At 42.0% G+C, this 17566-nt stretch overlaps 1 protein-coding gene across 1 annotated transcript in view; it reads right to left on the minus strand.

Moving 5' to 3' along the window:
- CLIC5 (chloride intracellular channel 5) overlaps positions 1-16231 on the minus strand; it is a 31444-nt gene extending 15213 nt beyond the window's left edge. Inside the window, exons 1-3 of the mRNA XM_019613408.2 lie at positions 16100-16231; positions 15644-15769; positions 14199-14305 (exon numbers count right to left, since the gene is read on the minus strand). Coding sequence (XP_019468953.2) covers positions 14199-14305; positions 15644-15769; positions 16100-16155 — 289 coding nt within the window. The 5' untranslated portion in view covers positions 16156-16231. The remainder of the gene's footprint in view (positions 1-14198; positions 14306-15643; positions 15770-16099) is intronic.
- Positions 16232-17566: the final 1335 nt, after the last annotated feature.

Genomic DNA, 17566 nt, shown 5'->3' on the forward strand with positions numbered 1-17566 from the left:
AACAATAGACTGAATGAAGACATTTAAAAAGATGTGACCAACTAAAAGGTGTAATTTTCCATTTGCCAATATACTACCCACAATAAATTTTAAAAGCTATTGCCTTTTATAACTTATCCTCATGGCAACATCATTAAATAACAGGTTTGTTGATACGAGCAGGAGCTCAATTGCATGACAGTCATTGGGATTAATCTTCCCTAAGGTGTATAAATTAAATGAATTGTTTTGAATTAAACACACTGAGCTTCCTCTGTAGTCAGTGGTATCTTCTCTAGTGCACTTGGTTTGCATGACCTTAAGTCAGTTGTATGGAGAACTTTTCCTGAAGCATCTAATAGCCTCGCATTGTGTTGGTAATGTCAGGGTGGAGTATTCAGTATTACAACATCAAGTGGAACTATGCCTGAAAATGTTACTCTGTGCTGCTTTTGAAATTTCCACCTCCAATTGCTTTCCCACCCTGCAGACTTGCAGTATGAACTTAGAGAACCCAAATGTGGCCCAGCCCTGTATGAGGACTCCTGTCATCAGGTTTTCAATGCAAGATCTGCAGAAGTCTGAACTCACACAAACTGTCTTTCTGTCCAGAGAAATCACTGAGCTCAAATGCACCAGAACTATATTGCCTCCATACTGATATATTTAATATAACTTCAAATTCCAACAAGTTCTATCCATATGTATTTAAAAACCATGGTGGAATCATCTCTCTCAGGCTTCACAGCTGTGTTCTGGGCTATTTAGGCAAAGACAACTTACATCAATCACAGCCTGTTGTGTCCTCCCACCAACAATGAACAAGTAATATCAGTAAAAATATCTCACGAGTTCTTTGTGATATTCCTTCCCTATTCAAAACTATACCTTTATACAACTTTCCTTAAGAATTCTGACTTAGAAGCCAAAAAATAGCACTTTCCAATCACAAAGCAACCACAGAACACTTAATGAATGTATTACCATCTGTCAATTGCATGGGGTGAGGTTCAATTTAGCCAATGATACCTAATTCTGTTTTCAGCATAAGGTTACTTGATGCTGAACAATGAGATTAACAAATCATGACATGCACAGAAATACAAATAATGTAACAAAAGCTAATAATCAGCAAAATTGTGCTCTCAGTTACACTGACATAAAAGAGGAGTAACTCCACATTGTCAACAAGCTATTCCATATTTACTCCAGTTCAACCAAGACAAGATTTTGGCTCTGTTATTCAATTCTTCAAGCAAAAACTTCCTTAAACTATTAGCCTGAGCCACTATTTCCCAGGGACAAAGAGAAATCATTCTCTTTTAGACCACAACAGAACAAAACATTGGAAAATGTAATGCATGGAGAGACCCTGCAAGTCGAGGGCCAGATTCTAAGATTCATTAGTAGGTATTTAGAGGGAAATTCTGGCCATACTGAAGTTACGCTGTTGACTTCAGTGGGCTTAGAATTTCTCCAGAACCTTTTAAAGCCAAAATCAGTTCATCTGACCTCCTGCATAATACTGGCCATAAAACTCCCAGCATTGGAGGTCGTTTCCATCTGTTTCCTATGGGTCAAATAAGGCTGAAGCAAAGTGGAAAGTAACTAGAAAGTAGTAAAAGAAAAATGGTTTGGAAAAAGTAAAACTGATTCAGACTGTCCACACCCACAGCGTTTACAGAGGTCAGACAAGGACTCTTCTTCCCCTTCCTTGAACTCAAATATTTCCTTCCTTGTTTCACACTGGGATGAGGAGACACAGCAAAGCAAACAAAGCACATAAACACCAATCTCTGTGGCCTGAAAGAGACACCGGAAGGCAGATCATTCCATCCTAAAATAGTACCCTAGGAAAAGCTGAACTACCACCAGAGGAGCCTCACTGTTTTTGAGAATACTCCTTAGAGAACAGGCAAACTGGCTACTTAGATCTTAAATACCTAAAACAAGTTGAGATTTATCCTGTTCTGTGTGTCTGAGTGGAACCATCTGTAGGATGAGGATTGTACTTGATACAAGAAGAGATGCCCACTCAGAGTGCGGTGAGGCACTGGAACAGGTTGCCCAAGGAGGCTGTGGATGCCCCATCCCTGCAGGCATTCAAGGCCAGGCTGGATGTGGCTCTGGGCAGCCTGGGCTGCTGGTTGGCGACCTGCACACAGCAGGGGGTTGGGACTGGATGAGCGCTGTGGGCCTTTGCAACCCAGGCCATTCTAGGATTCTATGATTCTACGTAAAGCATAGAGCGCACAATAAAAGCAGTAGAAGTAATTGATTCCTTGGTCAAATTGTGTTTTAAAACTATTTAAGATAAAAGAGAGCAAAAATGTATACATTTTTTAAACTATCCTAAAGCAAAATAACATAAACTTTCCAAACAAACGTATAAGAAAAGAAGTGTTTAGGTTATTTGGTTAAGTCATACTTAAGATACTCAATCATTCAGGGCCATGATGTAGCGGAGGGCTGTTAGAGTTGGGGTAGGATGGTTGGGTTGTGGTTGCACTCGATGATCTTGAATGTCTTTTCCAACCTGAGCAATTCTATGATTCTGCGATTCTATGATTTTCACATGACTTTTAAAATTTTGATAACCTTCGAAATTTGCCCATCATTCAGGACACCCACACCTTCCATGCTATTATTTTACTATAGATACAGCCCTCTTCGAGTCAATGAAAGCACGTGAAAGGAATTTAAAGTCACCAAAGTACAGCAAGACAAGGCTTTGGTATACCATCTGAAACCACTGTCTGACCTCAGTATCTCACACACAATTAGTAGGACAGCACATTTCTGAATCATCAAGCCCAGCAAGTTCAACCAACAGCAATCCATGCACAAAACTGAGCAACAGTTGCTACTGTTGCCCTTGACAACTAATGGCTGCTTTCCCTTTTTACCGCTTTCTTCCATTGCCCTCCAGTTAGATTTATCCCATAACACACGCAAATGAACTTGGTGAAATATGCAATGAGGGAAGAGGGGGAACAGTACATAAATATTCGCAGTCTCACACAAACAATCTGAGATTTATTTCTACCTTAGAAAAACAAACCACCTTTCCTGATCACTTCCAGATTCACAGAGTTTGATATTATATGAGACCCAATACTGTTTTCTGGTAGGAGAAGGAAACCAGCTAAGAAACTGCAATTTAAGGTAAGAAAATAATATCATTCTAGTAGTCTGACAGTCTGATTAAAGACCAAGGATCCATATTTTCACTCTATTTTTCTACATCCTGCTTGCTTTTTTTAGGCAGGCTCAACAGAGTACTGTAACTTTAATCTGAATAGATTAATCCTTCTCATGCAGCAGAGCTGTAACTGCAGTACGTGTTACTGCCCCTGTATTACATACTGACCCGTTTGTGATTTTGATACCCTAGAGACCAGAGTGCTGCCTTGAATGCCTCTGTTCAGCCGTTTAAAAGACAGGTGTCCTGTCTCTGCTGGTTGTATGGGCTTCTCCTGCTCAGAGACACTAGCATCTCAGGAAGGCAGCTCCTTCTCACTGCCAGAGACCCCCAATGGAAGCTGGCTGCACATGTGCCCTTCCCACAGCATGAGCTACAGGTGAAACCTAAAGGACAAGCTGAGGCTAGACACCTAACAGTCAGGAAGGTGAAGTCAGGAGACATGAACCCTACCCTTTAAATACATTTCCACAGTTCACCTAAGTGATGTAGGGTAACGTTCCCCCTTTTTTATTAGATACTCAGGCTTCACACCCCAAAGGTGTGAAAGTACACTGCCAATATGAGCAGTGCAGCATCCAACTTCCAGGTGTATTTCTGCCTTGTAAGATCCCTGGCTCTAAGGAGAATCTGTACTGAGGGGCAAATGATGGTTAGTCCCTACAAAAAGAAGGGAGGTGTGGCTCCCATGCATCCAACCATTCAGATACCCAACTCCAAGCCAAAGGGAGTTTCTAGAGTGAATCACCTCTGCTATTAAAGATGAATTAAAGATAAGTTATTCAATATTCACTTGAACAGAGACCTGCTCGTGCTCCCACAATAAAGGTAAATGCCTATGCAACAACACTGAAAAGCTGCAATCTGTCTGCTTTCACTGACTGAATGAATCTCTAGTTGTGTACACAGAGAATAACCAAACATAAATAAGTATATATTTTCAAGAAACATTGGTGCATATGCTTTGTGCATTTTCACAGAGAGAAAAGGAGTTGCTAAACCCCTAGAGCACTGCAGCCAGTTCTCAGAGGGACATACAGCAGTTAGGTAACCAAAGTAATCTCAGCAGACACACAGAAAATCTATTGAGTTACTTATGAGCAGGACTCATCCTGTCTAACTTTGGCTATCTAAATGTTAGGTTTCTAGTCCAACCTGGTTGTCCAAGGCTCGTGGTTATAGATATTGATAAAAGATGGGCAACTCTAAGGGAAGTTCTTCCAGTTTTAGTTTGTATTTTTCCCATTCTGGGATTCCTCAGGTAACTTTTCCTCACCCAGAGCACAATGATCACAGGGCTGGGTTCACCTGGGTTTAGGAGACGCAAGTCCAAGTCTTTTCTACCCAAGATATTCTACTTGACCTTCCATAAATGATTTAGATGCTCTATCAACTTCCTACAGGCAAAATAGGGATGACAGATACTTCATATCGGTAGAAGCAGTAATGTGCCAGCCATGGGCATTTGTTTCAGGTCAGAGGGAAAATGTCTATAACAAAAAGAGGTATCCTATTTTTGTGATATCATCTATCCAACTCCCAAATCAAACCTAGTGAAAGAGGTGTATCGATAATGACTTTAAGAAGAAAATTAACCAATTCATAGCATCTAGAAAGTTTGTTTTGATTTGGTTCTAGTTTCAGGCTAAATATCAATTTTCTTCCTTCCTTCTTAGTCTGTTTTTCAATGGAGGCAAGAAATAAATGCAAGACTTGTAACTTCACAAAGAGTGAAACTGGAACACCCTCAAATGCAGTTTTGTAAGAAGAAAACCCAAGTGTTCGAATGACACCACATGCAAGGCTTATTTCCAACTCTCCTAGGAGCCGCAGTGACCTGAGGGCAGGAAGCAACCGAATGTAAAACTAGTGGCCTACCAATGCCCCAGCACTTTGCCTGCATTTCACAAATCATCGGAACTCCGCAGCAGCACACAGGTGACAGACATCTTTTCTTTGTCCCTAGGGGCCTCATCTTGACCACTACTGCTGTAGTCTAGTGCAGACGTCCCTGACACAACTGCAGGCAAACAGCAGCTGATTTGCATCGAAACCCTGAAAAAATGTACTAATAATAAAAATGAAAGCCCTGCACAATATTAAGCCATACCGTTAGAGTGTGAGATTAGCATTCCAGTATCTCCATTGCCAAGCTACTACATGCTTACTCCGTGTGTATGGTTTTGTTTGATTTGCAGAGAACAAACCTGATGATTTGGGGACTGACAAAGCAAAACAAATTGCATGCTTCTGCTTTAAAATAAGAGCAAAGTTAGCACGCGGTGAGTGCCGCTGGGCTCAGGAACAGTGCGGTGGGGACCCCTGGTGTTCTGTGCCTGAGCAAAGAGAAACAGTCCCATCTTTAACACCAATTCATTTCAATGCTAGACATATCATGGAAAAGAAGTCAGCTTTTCAGACAACAGAATCATTCCAATTGCACTCTGATTGATTTCAAGTTCTTCCACTTAAGCAGCAGTGAAGACATGGGAGGGAATTAAAATTATTAAAAATAAAAAAAAAAAAACAATGAGATTTACAAATGACATAAGTTGTAATTGTTATCCACTGTTTCTCTGCTTTTGAGATTTTTGGTTTTAAGCCCCATCAAATGACTTAGGGATCATTGTAATTATGCCTTGACTTCAGCATTCTAAAAGGAGCATCAGCAAAAAGGGTTATAATTATGTTTGGATGCATAAAAAAGTCCCAAGCAGTAGCAGGAAGGTCATACTTCCTCTGTTGCAATAGCCCTGATGTGAGAATACATTAAGAACATTTCTTCCAGTTCTGGAGTCCCCTGTTAAAAAAGGCTTTGGAAATTCCCAAGAGAGAGGCCAAAGGAGAACAATAACGTAGTGCTCAAGGACCAGGGAACAAGCCTCAGAATATCAGTCAGGCCTGTAAAGTTTATTTGTTCAGTTGATCGGAGAGAAGGCTAAGAGGCTCATGTGTGCAGCTCCTCACCTATGGACAAGACATCTGCAAGGTGTGAGGAGCTCTTCAGCCTTGATGACAAAAGCATGGAGAGGTCCAAATGCTGGACAAATTGCAGTTTCCACGTTGCCAAAGCAATGGAGTGTTCAGGGAATAAACAAGGAGGGAGAGGGGCATGCTTGCTTCTTAGGATATTTATAAAGGGACCAGGAAAAGGCAAATTTTAATACAGTTCTGGCAGAACTGGCAGAAACTGAACCGGTGGGGATACAGCTGCAAGGACAGGTCACAGCCCATGTGCTTTTCAATCCCTGATATCACCTCTGATGTTTCGGAAAAGGAATGAGGTGCATTGCCAGTACTACCCTGAACAGCACAGAAAATTTGCTGAGACAGTAACTATAATTAAACCACATATCTCAAGACCTGACATGTTTGCAAAGATCACAATATCTTTTCCCCCAACATAAAACTAATCAGATGTGTTATGGGGCTTATCCATAGCTGTCTGGTCTTTCTCGACTAGAACAGTTGGATTAGGCAGACCAATGGCTTGAAGTAGTGCAGAAAGCACTGCTGACCAGATGCCTTCCTCAAAGCTTCAGGGCATTTTGACTCGATGTTAAGGTGCAGTTTCTTTCAGTTTTGATTGGCTGGGTCACTAGGGATTCTCCTTCTGTAGTGTAGAATACGGACTGGCTATGCTATCACCTGAACCCCTCTCACTCAATACATTCCCTCCTTAGAGGGGCACTGGGCAGTAAAAGACATTTCAGTTTCTCCTGTTCTCTGCTTAAATGCAAAAGAACTTACCCTCTACAGGACTAAAACAGTAGCATATTTGCTGAATGAGTAAAGCTGACAGGGCTGTGCTTTGCACCCAAAGCTCTGTGAAATTTTGATATTTTTCTCTGCAATCAGCAAAACTGGGAGACTTAGAAAATAATTGTGTCTCTAATTCTCACTGTCACCTTTTTCCCAGCACTGTTTTCAAGCTAACTGTCAATTATTTAAGATCCTCTCTAATAAAGAAAACTAGCAGCACTGGTTTTCAGTTATGTCTCATTCTTCTCTTCCCAATTATTTTATGAAGAACATTTGCATGGATAAAACAAAAAAATATGTTTTGGAAAAAACAGATTCTGGACAAATGCTTTGCCCTTTGAAGTCTCTATGTTCTGAAAATGGACTTCAGTGCAAATAAAGAGCCAGTCCCTGGGCTCTGTCATGTGATAGCTCACTCTACCAGTAAAGTAAAAGTCTGGGGACAGCCTTCTTGGGACAGTAGGACCACTTGGGTGCTTAAATCATAGAATCTTTTCGGGTGTCTGGGACAATCAAAGGCCATCTAGTTCAGCTGCCCTACGGTTTGCTCATGTAAGATTTGGATGTTCTACAGAGTTAGGCCATAAATTCATCAGTCTTGACACGCACTTAAGATGCACCAAGTGTTTTGCAACCAGTGGAGTTACCCACCCATGCGAAACAGCAGAGCAACAAAGTTAAAACCAAATCCTAAGTAATAATGTAATTTAGGCCTCCCATCCCAGCAGCAAGGCGCTTAATTCCTCCCAGGACTGCTGCCGCCAGCTTGCTCTAATCCACTTCCAGCTGTGCTACTGCTCCCGTGTGTGAGCGAGGAGCTGAGCTGGGAAGCAGAACAAAGCATCCCAGGGAAGCCAGCAGCACTTGGAGGAGTCTTCAAACACACAGGGGAAATCATTCCTTCTGCAAGGAGAGCGTCTGCCAACTTCTGTTCCCCTTGCAAGGATTTCAGTCTAGGCCTGGCCTGTGTGCGTAGGCCCTGGTTCAGCAAAGGCCTCACATCGTGCCCTTGTTTGAGAGCATCATTACAGTCACTGACTTGAGAGCACGGTGTCAACTGGTTTTTAGGGCTTTGCATATTCTCTGTCTCATATGTCTGTAAATATTACTTTTTTTTTTTTTTCCCCTCCCCCCATATTCCATGCTATGGTTTCAAAGCAACATTGGCTTGCAGACACAGACTTGTCAGAAAGTTACGTCTGTGAGTGCATTAATGGTGAATATGCACTGTTCCTGGAGTGGCTGCACCGCAGTGTGCCGTGCAGGAGCACCACGTGCTGCCTTGGAGCTCCTGCAGTCTGACCACATCCGGACCTACAGAGAGCTTTCATGTTCTACTGATTTCAATTAGTATTTTTCACACTTCCATCAGGAAATCTTCATGCCCTAATTAGCAAAATTAAGTTAAAAGGCCTGAGAAGGAAAAAAAAAACAACCTAAAGAATGGGAAAGTTCAGAAATTTCCCTAGTAAGGTACATACTTCTGAGATTAAGACAATGGTTTATTATCATTTTAGAAAAGAGAAAACCTCTTCCCTCCAATGGCATACAATTGCAGCTCCTGGCTGTGGCAGATCAGAAGATATCAACCATGAAACCTGTCCCTGGCACCAGGCAGAAGATTGATGGGTCTGGGCCTCCAGCCAGAATCATTCTGAGGGAGGTTTTCAAAAAGTTATTTCTCTGCAAACTTCTGCAAAATGCTGTTTCTGAGCATTTTAGAGCTGGTCTTTAATTATGGGGCAAAGTGGCAATGAAGCAATTGAGGGTGGACGATGAGTACAGCTCACTGCTCTACTTAACAAGTTCGCACACAGCTATCACCATTTTTTGAGTGAACCTTATATGTGTGTTTTTGTAAATAGAGTGGAGAACAGTTTTATTAACATATCACGAGTGAGTTATATGGGTCATCCCAAATGAGTGGCAATAAAATCTTTATATCACACTTGACAACACGTATTTGGTGTTTTATGTGCCACAAATGTTGCAGAAAACCTATCTTACATATGTTCTAAGACTAGGTATTTTTTATATTAGGCCTGGTTTTGTAAAGCTGCCAGGCACTTCAGCTGCCATGAGCCCGACAGTACTCGGCTCTGAGGGAGCCATAAAGACTTGTTTAAAATGCTCTAAAATAGCTTTTTTGTGTTTCAAAATGCCACAGTTGAAGATCTGTCATCCCAGGACACTCCGCAGCTAGAAAGCCCGTCACAAAGCAATTCCTTTTCTCCAAAATGATTTTTACAGCTATTTCTAGTCCTTCCTGGTTGCATGGCAGAGAAAACTTAATATTATCTCAGTATAGGACAAATTATGGCTCATGCTGGGTTTGGACAGGTGTGGGGTTTTGTGGTGGAAAAGGGAAATTCTGCAACTAAAGAGGAAGATGGAAAAAACTGAACGGCAATTTGATACACAGACACAACATGAATTTATACCTATATATTTCTATGGCACCTTGGAAAACTATGCAAAAATTGTAAAGCATTAACATTGCTTCTGAATTAGAGTCAGATCCCGCATTCCTGTCAAAGGAAACTCCTCATCCATTCAGTGCATTCACACTACTTTTTAACTTCACTCTGCTAAAGCCAACATCTACATCCCCTCTGGATGTAGATGTTGAGTAGAGCAGTCTGTGCTCATTGGGATGACCACAGCATCGAGGACCCATGAAACCACACCAAGGACCTGTGCACATCAGCTCCAATTCCACAAAGGACCTGCACCACAGATCTATTAATGCAGCGTCCTATATCCTACGCAGATTTTTTGAACCTGCTGTTTTCCTGCTGATTTCAGGATGGCTTTCCAGGTTCACTTCGATGGGTGCACCTACCCATACTCTGTGCCTGGCTCTGGCTCTCTGCTCAGCAAGAGGAATCCTGCGTAGTCAGAGCAGCTTCACAGTGGTGAAGGCCAGCTTCAATCCCAGCCCTGCCCATGGGTGCATACCTACTGCACACACACAGATGCAGTGCACGGAGAAGTATTTCCCATCTCACGCGCTGAACCTCAGCGTGATGCAGCTGACTGAAAGAGGTGAACGGCGTTTAATCACGTGTAAGTTAATGATTTAAATGTTCTTGATGTAAATCCAAACCAGACAAGCGGAGGCCTCTGGTCAGACGTTGGAAATTCCTGCGCGTGGGACCGTGCTGGTGGTCCCCCGGCCTTGTGCCTTCTGAAGAGCCCTACAGAGAAACCTCCTTCCATGCCGCTAATGAATGCGCCCACCCACACTGGGCTGGTGCCTCCTAAGAACTCCATTCAAGAACAACTTTTTAAACTCATAAATGAAATCAAAGGGCTCATTCTGCGAGCCAAAGAACTTAGGATTTTAGGCGGAACGGTGAATGGGTGGTGGCTATGGGCTGTCCCCTTGGTTTGCAGTATACAGCAAAAAAAATCACAAGCGGGATACTGAATTTGTACATAGCATTCTGATTAATTAAAATGCATCCTCCTCCAATGAATAAACTGTTACGACTCTGGTTTTGATATAGAGCTGGAGTGCTTTCCTCAGCATCAACAAAAAGAACCAAAGTAAACTCCCAGGGCTCTGGTTTCCATCCTTGTGCTTGGTCAAGGTCTTTGAGATATTAAGCACAAAGCAACCCAAAACTCTCAGCTTGGTCACACAAGCCTGAGCAACCTAAACTGTGGAAGAGCATCCAGGAGATAATCAAAGAGGACTGTCACTGCTTTGTTCCGAGGGCTCTTTGAAGCAGCCATGAGGTGGATAAGAACTTCTCAGTGTTCCAAGCAGCAAAGTCTGGTGCTGGGGTTGGAGGGCTGAATAACCCAGTTGGGCTATCTAAGCCAGATGTGGATCTACGCCTACGATGAGACCATCGCTCCTTCAGAGAGGCCTGTTATAAAATTATCGAGTGACGTGGGGGGTGGAAGGAATCAAGTCAGTTGTAATTGAAGTGACTTGAAATAATAAATGCACACACTTTTTTTAAACACAGCTTGCCACATCCTGAGGATCTGGAATCAATTCATTCCCTTTCAAGAAGCTTAAAAGTGGTGGGACTTTGATATGGCATGAGCATGTTTGCTTCTGGGCTTACAGCCCTAGCCAACCCGTTCCAAACCTTTCAACGTTTTTATATTATAAGGCAGAAATGTGAGCAAAACAAAGATGGAAAAAAAGCATCAGAAATTCAGGGAACTATTAAAACAGGGCAGCCTGGCTGCCAAATACCTTCAGTAAGTAAACGAATTGTGATCAATACCATATTGCCATGCAGACTTACCCAAGGAGGTTATCACCTGCTTCTGTGCCAGGTATGAAACATAATGGCATGTGGCTAATAAAATACTTCACGAATCCAGCAAAAAAAAAAAAAAGTACTGTTATTCTCATAATGCTGAAGAATTCTAAATAATTTTAGCTCATCCAGAAAAAACATTAAACTTTCCATGAAAACATTGTCAAAATACATAGACTACTCTGAATGCTTCTCTTTTGACAATACTGCACTTGAAAGAAAAACACCTGGTCAGAAGGAAAGCTATTTTGTCCAGGGGATGTCTCAGCTTTGACAGTAAAGCTTCTTGCTTTAAGTATTCATATACTTGCCAGCAGAGGGTATCACAATCTTAGAAACAAACGGACGTATGTATCATTGTGTTTGCTCACACGCAAGAATTCAAAAAACTAAACAAAGATATTACAAATCTTGGGTTTTTTTCATAACATTTCCACTTTCAGGGGAAAAAGAGTCATTCAGTACTTAAAGGCTACAGACTTTACAGCCAGTGCCTCCTCACCACCCCTCTGCCACAACACGGCCAAGGGACAGCACTCCTTGGTGTCTGATCTGCTGCATGACTGCAGCTGTAAACCCTTCTGGGAGAAACACCATTTGGGGCGTATCTTGGGTGTGCACTGGACTGTCATTAATTCTCACATCCAGTGTTCTTCTGCTGCATAAATCTCATTAATGATTCCAACCAGTTCACAACATTTTTCCAAATAGCTCATGTTACATAGACCTAATGACCTCTCCTAACCCAGTATGCCAGGAGGAATGTATAACTACAGCTAACCCGAGTTCTCACAGCTAGAGATCAGTGGATCCTACAAATTCCCAGCCTGATATCCCACACTGGTGAATCCACCTCCCTGACTTCCAGGTTCAGAGAATATCATTTAAACAACCTGACGCTTTGTGACTTAGGCAACTTGGTATCCGGCACTCTCCTACTCCCAAGCAAAAGCAACTACGTTTACTTTTGATGCAATGATACAGGTACTCCATTCTGTTTTGGTTCTGTCAACAAGTGTTCTTCTGTTCTTGTACTCTGATCCTTTGCAACTGATGTCCCAGATAAAGGTGTGAATTTCCAGCTTAACCCAAGAACCTGAGTCACCTGCAGCTTGGGCTCAACATACAGCACGATTGTGAGGCATATGCCGCTACCTTGAGCTGAGAACTGGTGTGTATAGGAAATGCATGATAGCCACAAGCAGCAATCTCTGTTCCTTTTAGACCTTAACTATTCCCATGGAGATAAGGAAAGGAGCATTCTCCAAAGAAGGATCAGAGGAACTGGAAAGAATAGTTCAATGAAAATGTTCCCGGGATAAGGGAAACACTATTCTCACTCAGCTCTTGAAAACTGAAAGTCAATGACCTGACTATAGCCGAGGTCTGATTCCCACATGGTGGAAGTGTTCTCACAGCCCCAAGCTCCCTGAGGCCCTCGGGCACTTCAGCGGTGCTACAAAGAACAGGTCAGTACTCTGCTCATCTCTGCTCTGTCCTTGTGCTCTAGCACTTCAGCTGAAGGAAATGAAGCATTTCTCCACTTCAAAGAGGAAAGCTGAGCTCAGAGATGTCCAGGTGTCACAGCCATTAAATACCAGTGGGAGCTGCCAGCCTACACCGGAGCAGGATCTGCACATCGCAGAGCCACTGAGAACCACCATGCCAGGATTCTACATGTGGGCAAACACCCATGACAGTTTTCGAGTGCAAAGAACAGAGGAGCTGAATTGAAGACTTACGGTTGCACCACAGACCATAAAGATTCTGATTGGATGGCCAAGATATTTTATTTTCAATGTAGCATCAATTTAGGCTAACTCTTAATTTATCTTCTTTTTACAAGCCTCCCAACAGAGGTTAGCTGAGCATCCCATTGGTGTTAGACACACACACAAAAAACCTTTAGCATCTCTAAGAAGTGAAGTGTTACAATTATTTTCTTTGTTAACACCAAAAAAATATTAAGGAGCAGATTGTAATCTGACATAAATCATCCGTTCCCCATCTTAATCTCATGAGGCAGCCCCAGGCAATGAAATATAAGTGCACAAATGAAAGCTGGGGCAGAGCTGGAACCTGCAAATCTATTCCTCTCTGAATGGTATTTAGCATGCCTTGGGTCTCTGTGAAATTAGTAATACGAGGTAAGATGAACATCAGTGAGTGACTGCTAGTATCCGTCTGGATTGTCTCCAGGGATATGACTGTGTAAATCCATTCTCTTTCATGGAGCAATGGGAACTTAGACTGGCTGAAGTTGTGTCTCCAAGGAGAAAGGAATGTGGAGAAGAAAAGCAATTTCATTAAGAAGCGAGTGTAGGATGCGTGTAAATATGCATGGCATCCAGCTTCCGCGGTTATTTCTTTTGACGCAGATGTATGAGGAAAGTCAAGAGCATGCAGAGTGCAATTACATTTCTCAAAGCCACTTCTTTCATTCAATTACTTTCTGTTTATATGAGCAAATTAGCTACACTACCATAATGTCACTGTAAGCGGGATGAGAATCTGGTGTCAATGGCTACATCTAAGAAATCATGCAGGCCAAGAGGCATGGCTTGCTCCCTCCTTTCATTCATGAGTCACTAGTTGCTAAGCTTTTAGTACTGTCTCTAGCACCACCATGGACCAACTAACTAGCATCCTAAACAGTGCCTGGATAGAGTAGAGAAGGTAGCACAAGCCACCAGACCCATCCAGAATGAAATACAGGATTACTGGTGCGGCTTGGCTGCTACGGGCAGGAGCTATGCCATGGCTCTCCGACTTATTTTATTTACTAGTATAGATGTAGTTAATCCAACTGTGGACGTGTGAATTGAGTCCACTGAATTTATCACCTGAGACTGATCAGCAGCAGTACTGCTGTGTCATATGAACACAGCTTACAATAAAACAAGGGGCAAATAGTAAAATGATTCATCTTTTAAACACTAAATCTTCCTGGCGCATTTGGTAACAATCCTACTCACCAGCATTGTCCTGCTGCTTGGTATTTTTGATGTAAGCAGAAAATTTGGAGAAGATATCAATTCCAGCAGTGTTTGATTCCCGGTGCTTAGCAGCCAGCTTGGGATATCTGAAAGGAGAAACATCTTGTTACCAGCAGCATCGTGATGATTACGAATACTACTTACAGGAAGAAAGGGAAAAAAAAAAAAAAAAAAAAAAGCCCTGCAACTAACACTACTATTTATCTCAAAACAATAGCCTGGCAAGACCTTCTTCATAGTATCTGTGACTGTCAAGGCAGAGATTTGGATAGCTACACAGGGATGGCTTCATGACAGTAGTTACACTGATGCTTTATGTGACCACGATCCAACATATAGTGGCCTTGAATCAAAAGGAAGCATAAATTTCCAGAAAAGTGCAGGGAAGGTTGGCAACCAGCTCTCTCTATTATGAGTAGCAGTCGTGTCTAACTCCCTGCACAGAAAATGCATGCCAGGATGTAAGAGCAAGGCATGTTAACATCACCCATGTGAAGGAACATAATGTTTTCAGCCTCTGAATTGTTATTTTATGGATACCCAGTGCAAAGGAATACACTGATCTGAAAGATCAATGCAAACTAATGACTCCTACTGGTTTTGGTGGTCTTGGGCTAGCATATAGAAAATTAAATACCTGGTTGCTTGCCTCAGGACTGGCCCATAGATGCTGGTTCAGTCGGAGGTAAAGCACTCCGTAAGGAACTGAGCCAATTTCATTGATTCATAGATTTTAAGGTCCAAAACATAAGCCAACAATCTTTTGCTACGCTATCCTTGTATGAAGTCGAAATGCTTGACTAACTGAGGCATGTCTTGTGAATCCAACCTGACACTTTCCTCAGTAGTTTGTTCCAGTGGTTATTCATTCATACCAAAATATCTGTGCCCTATTTCTAATCTGAATTAGTATGGTTATAACTTCCAGTCATGGGTTCTTGTCATTTCTTGATGAGACTAATGAGCATTTCTCTGCCTCCAGAGCTTCTTGTGTTCTGTGATCAGTTCCTCTTCCAACCTTTTTGTTGGAAGAGCTCAGAACCCTTCAGTTTTTCACAGCAAAATGCTTTTCCTGGCACAGATACTGTGTGTGGCAATGTTCTGCATGCAGTCCAAGTTATTTTTAGCTCTATAAAATGTGGACACCAGACCCCTATGATTTTTTTTTTTTTTTAGTATTCATCTCCTTAATTCTGTACACAATGGCATCCTGAAATGTGTTCAGAGAAAATATTCTGCAGTTATTAGTTACACAAGTAACTTTTGTACATGGAAGTTATATCACAGAAGCCAACAAGTTTCATAAATAAATATTACTCCTGTAAGTAAAGATTGCAGGACCGAGTGCTTTTTTAGGACTCCTCTTTGGACAACTTTCATTCCTAGGAAATGGAATATTGACTGAAAAACACTCAAGTTCTTACTTTGGAGGTGCAAGAGTCTCTTCCAAGAATTCCTCAATCTTGTTAACATCTGTCTTGACTTCTCCATTAAAAGTTAAGAAAGGTGGGTGAGTTCCGGGAGCCAGGTTGTGTAAATCAGCTGGCTTTCTGCACAGAGAAGAAAGGTCACGAAATCGTTAATCTCTATGGTCATGTAGTCGCACAGATATTCACAGTTCATGCAAAATCAGTTGCTTGCCCTTCCTTTTCTTCAGCAGTTTGTGGTGAGGCTGCATTTAAAATACCCCAGAACACTCTGTTTAATATAAAAACATTCCACAAGTGAAAAAAGGAATAACAAACCTGAATCCCAAATATTTTGTTGTGCACCACAGACTCTCTAGGCCAGATACCAATCTGATTGAACTTACTGGGGCCTTTCTATTGGGAAAACACTGGATCGTGTAACTATTTTCAATAAAACCAAGCAATTTTTACCTTTTCAGGTCAACAGTGGTGACGTTGAACACAACTCCTTTGAGCCAGAGGATCATGAAGAGACGCTGGGAGAATGGGCAGTTCCCAATGCTTTCTCCATCTATACCAGCCTGAGGGAAAGAGAGAGAGGAAAAATAGTGTCCAAACATGTTCACTGCTCATCTCCCTCAAGATGGAAAGTCGGGTATTGGAAAAGAAATAACTAGTTCAAAACTAATGTACAGTGCCTGTTATTTTATGTAGCTGATCTTCAGGTCAATGGCAGAGTCACTCCAGGACTCCACCTTCTTCTGGAGCTTGAGAAAGTAAGCTGGTGCTTCTCCTGGGGGCAGAAGTTGTGACCCTTGCTTATGGCGAGCAACACCCAGAAGACTGCATTTTTCTTTGCACTGTATGTCGAACGTACCTTCAATTACTTTCATCCTACAGGACTGCCTGCTGCATGCTAGGGAACTCAGGGTAGGTCTTCTGCTTAAGTCTGTGGACTGCACATCAATGCAGGAGACTTCTGGAACCGGATTTAAACCCAAACACTCCTAAGATTTGATCATTCTTGTTCGTGTTCAGTAAAGCAAGAGTCTCAGACACAAACAACTGGATCCAGACAGAAATCTGTGTCTGAATCCTTCCAAAGTTCAAGGCAGACTTCAGCCACCGCATTCAGTCTGTTCCTATCTCTAGCACCTAATGAGTTGCCTACAAACCACTACAAAACAATAAAAAACTGCTAGTGTTAGCACTGAGGAAATAGCCTGTTTCTTGCCTCTAAAAATTTATGGTCCTTAGCCACGCAAGTTCTGACTTTGAGCCATAGAGGGCTACAAATAACACTAGCAGAACTGCGCCAAAGCTGTGTCCAAGGACAACATCCCTCTACAGTAATTACACTTGTGGCCAAAGCTTTCAGGACGATAAAGGTTTTGATAGATTTCCGTTTTAATTTGTGGTACCATTGTGTTTGAAAGATTCTTATAATCCTAGTGAAGCAACCAACCTTCCTTTGTTGACCCATGTGGGTTGCATAACTGCACTTTATGTACACAGTGTGTGTCTGAAAATGGCTGATGAAACAGGCAGGAAAACACATGGCCTTTTCCTCTGGAGAAAATATCACGTTACTCTGTTTGCTTTCACAAATTTTATCTTTTTAATATTCAAGCTGTGAGGTAGCATTTCTCTGTCTTAAAGAAGGAATCACTTCTAATTACCGCAGTTTATTGAAATACAGCACAACAAGAAACACTTTGAGATGTGTCCGCTTGCTACAAGTTGCATATGAAAAGTTTAGCTGAAAGATTTTCTGGCAGGCATCGTGCATCTTCCTCACATCTTCGACACAGCTTCTGATAATTCTGTTTAAAAACAAATTCCAGATTTCCCATCTACCAAACTATGGAGACGGTGTGGATTCAAGTCTTGGAGATAGCTCATGGTAAGGTTTCAGGCTAGGTAAAGAGCTTTTCTCTG

Source organism: Meleagris gallopavo, chromosome 2 (assembly GCF_000146605.3).
Source record: "Meleagris gallopavo isolate NT-WF06-2002-E0010 breed Aviagen turkey brand Nicholas breeding stock chromosome 2, Turkey_5.1, whole genome shotgun sequence".
Lineage (NCBI taxonomy): Eukaryota > Metazoa > Chordata > Aves > Galliformes > Phasianidae > Meleagris > Meleagris gallopavo.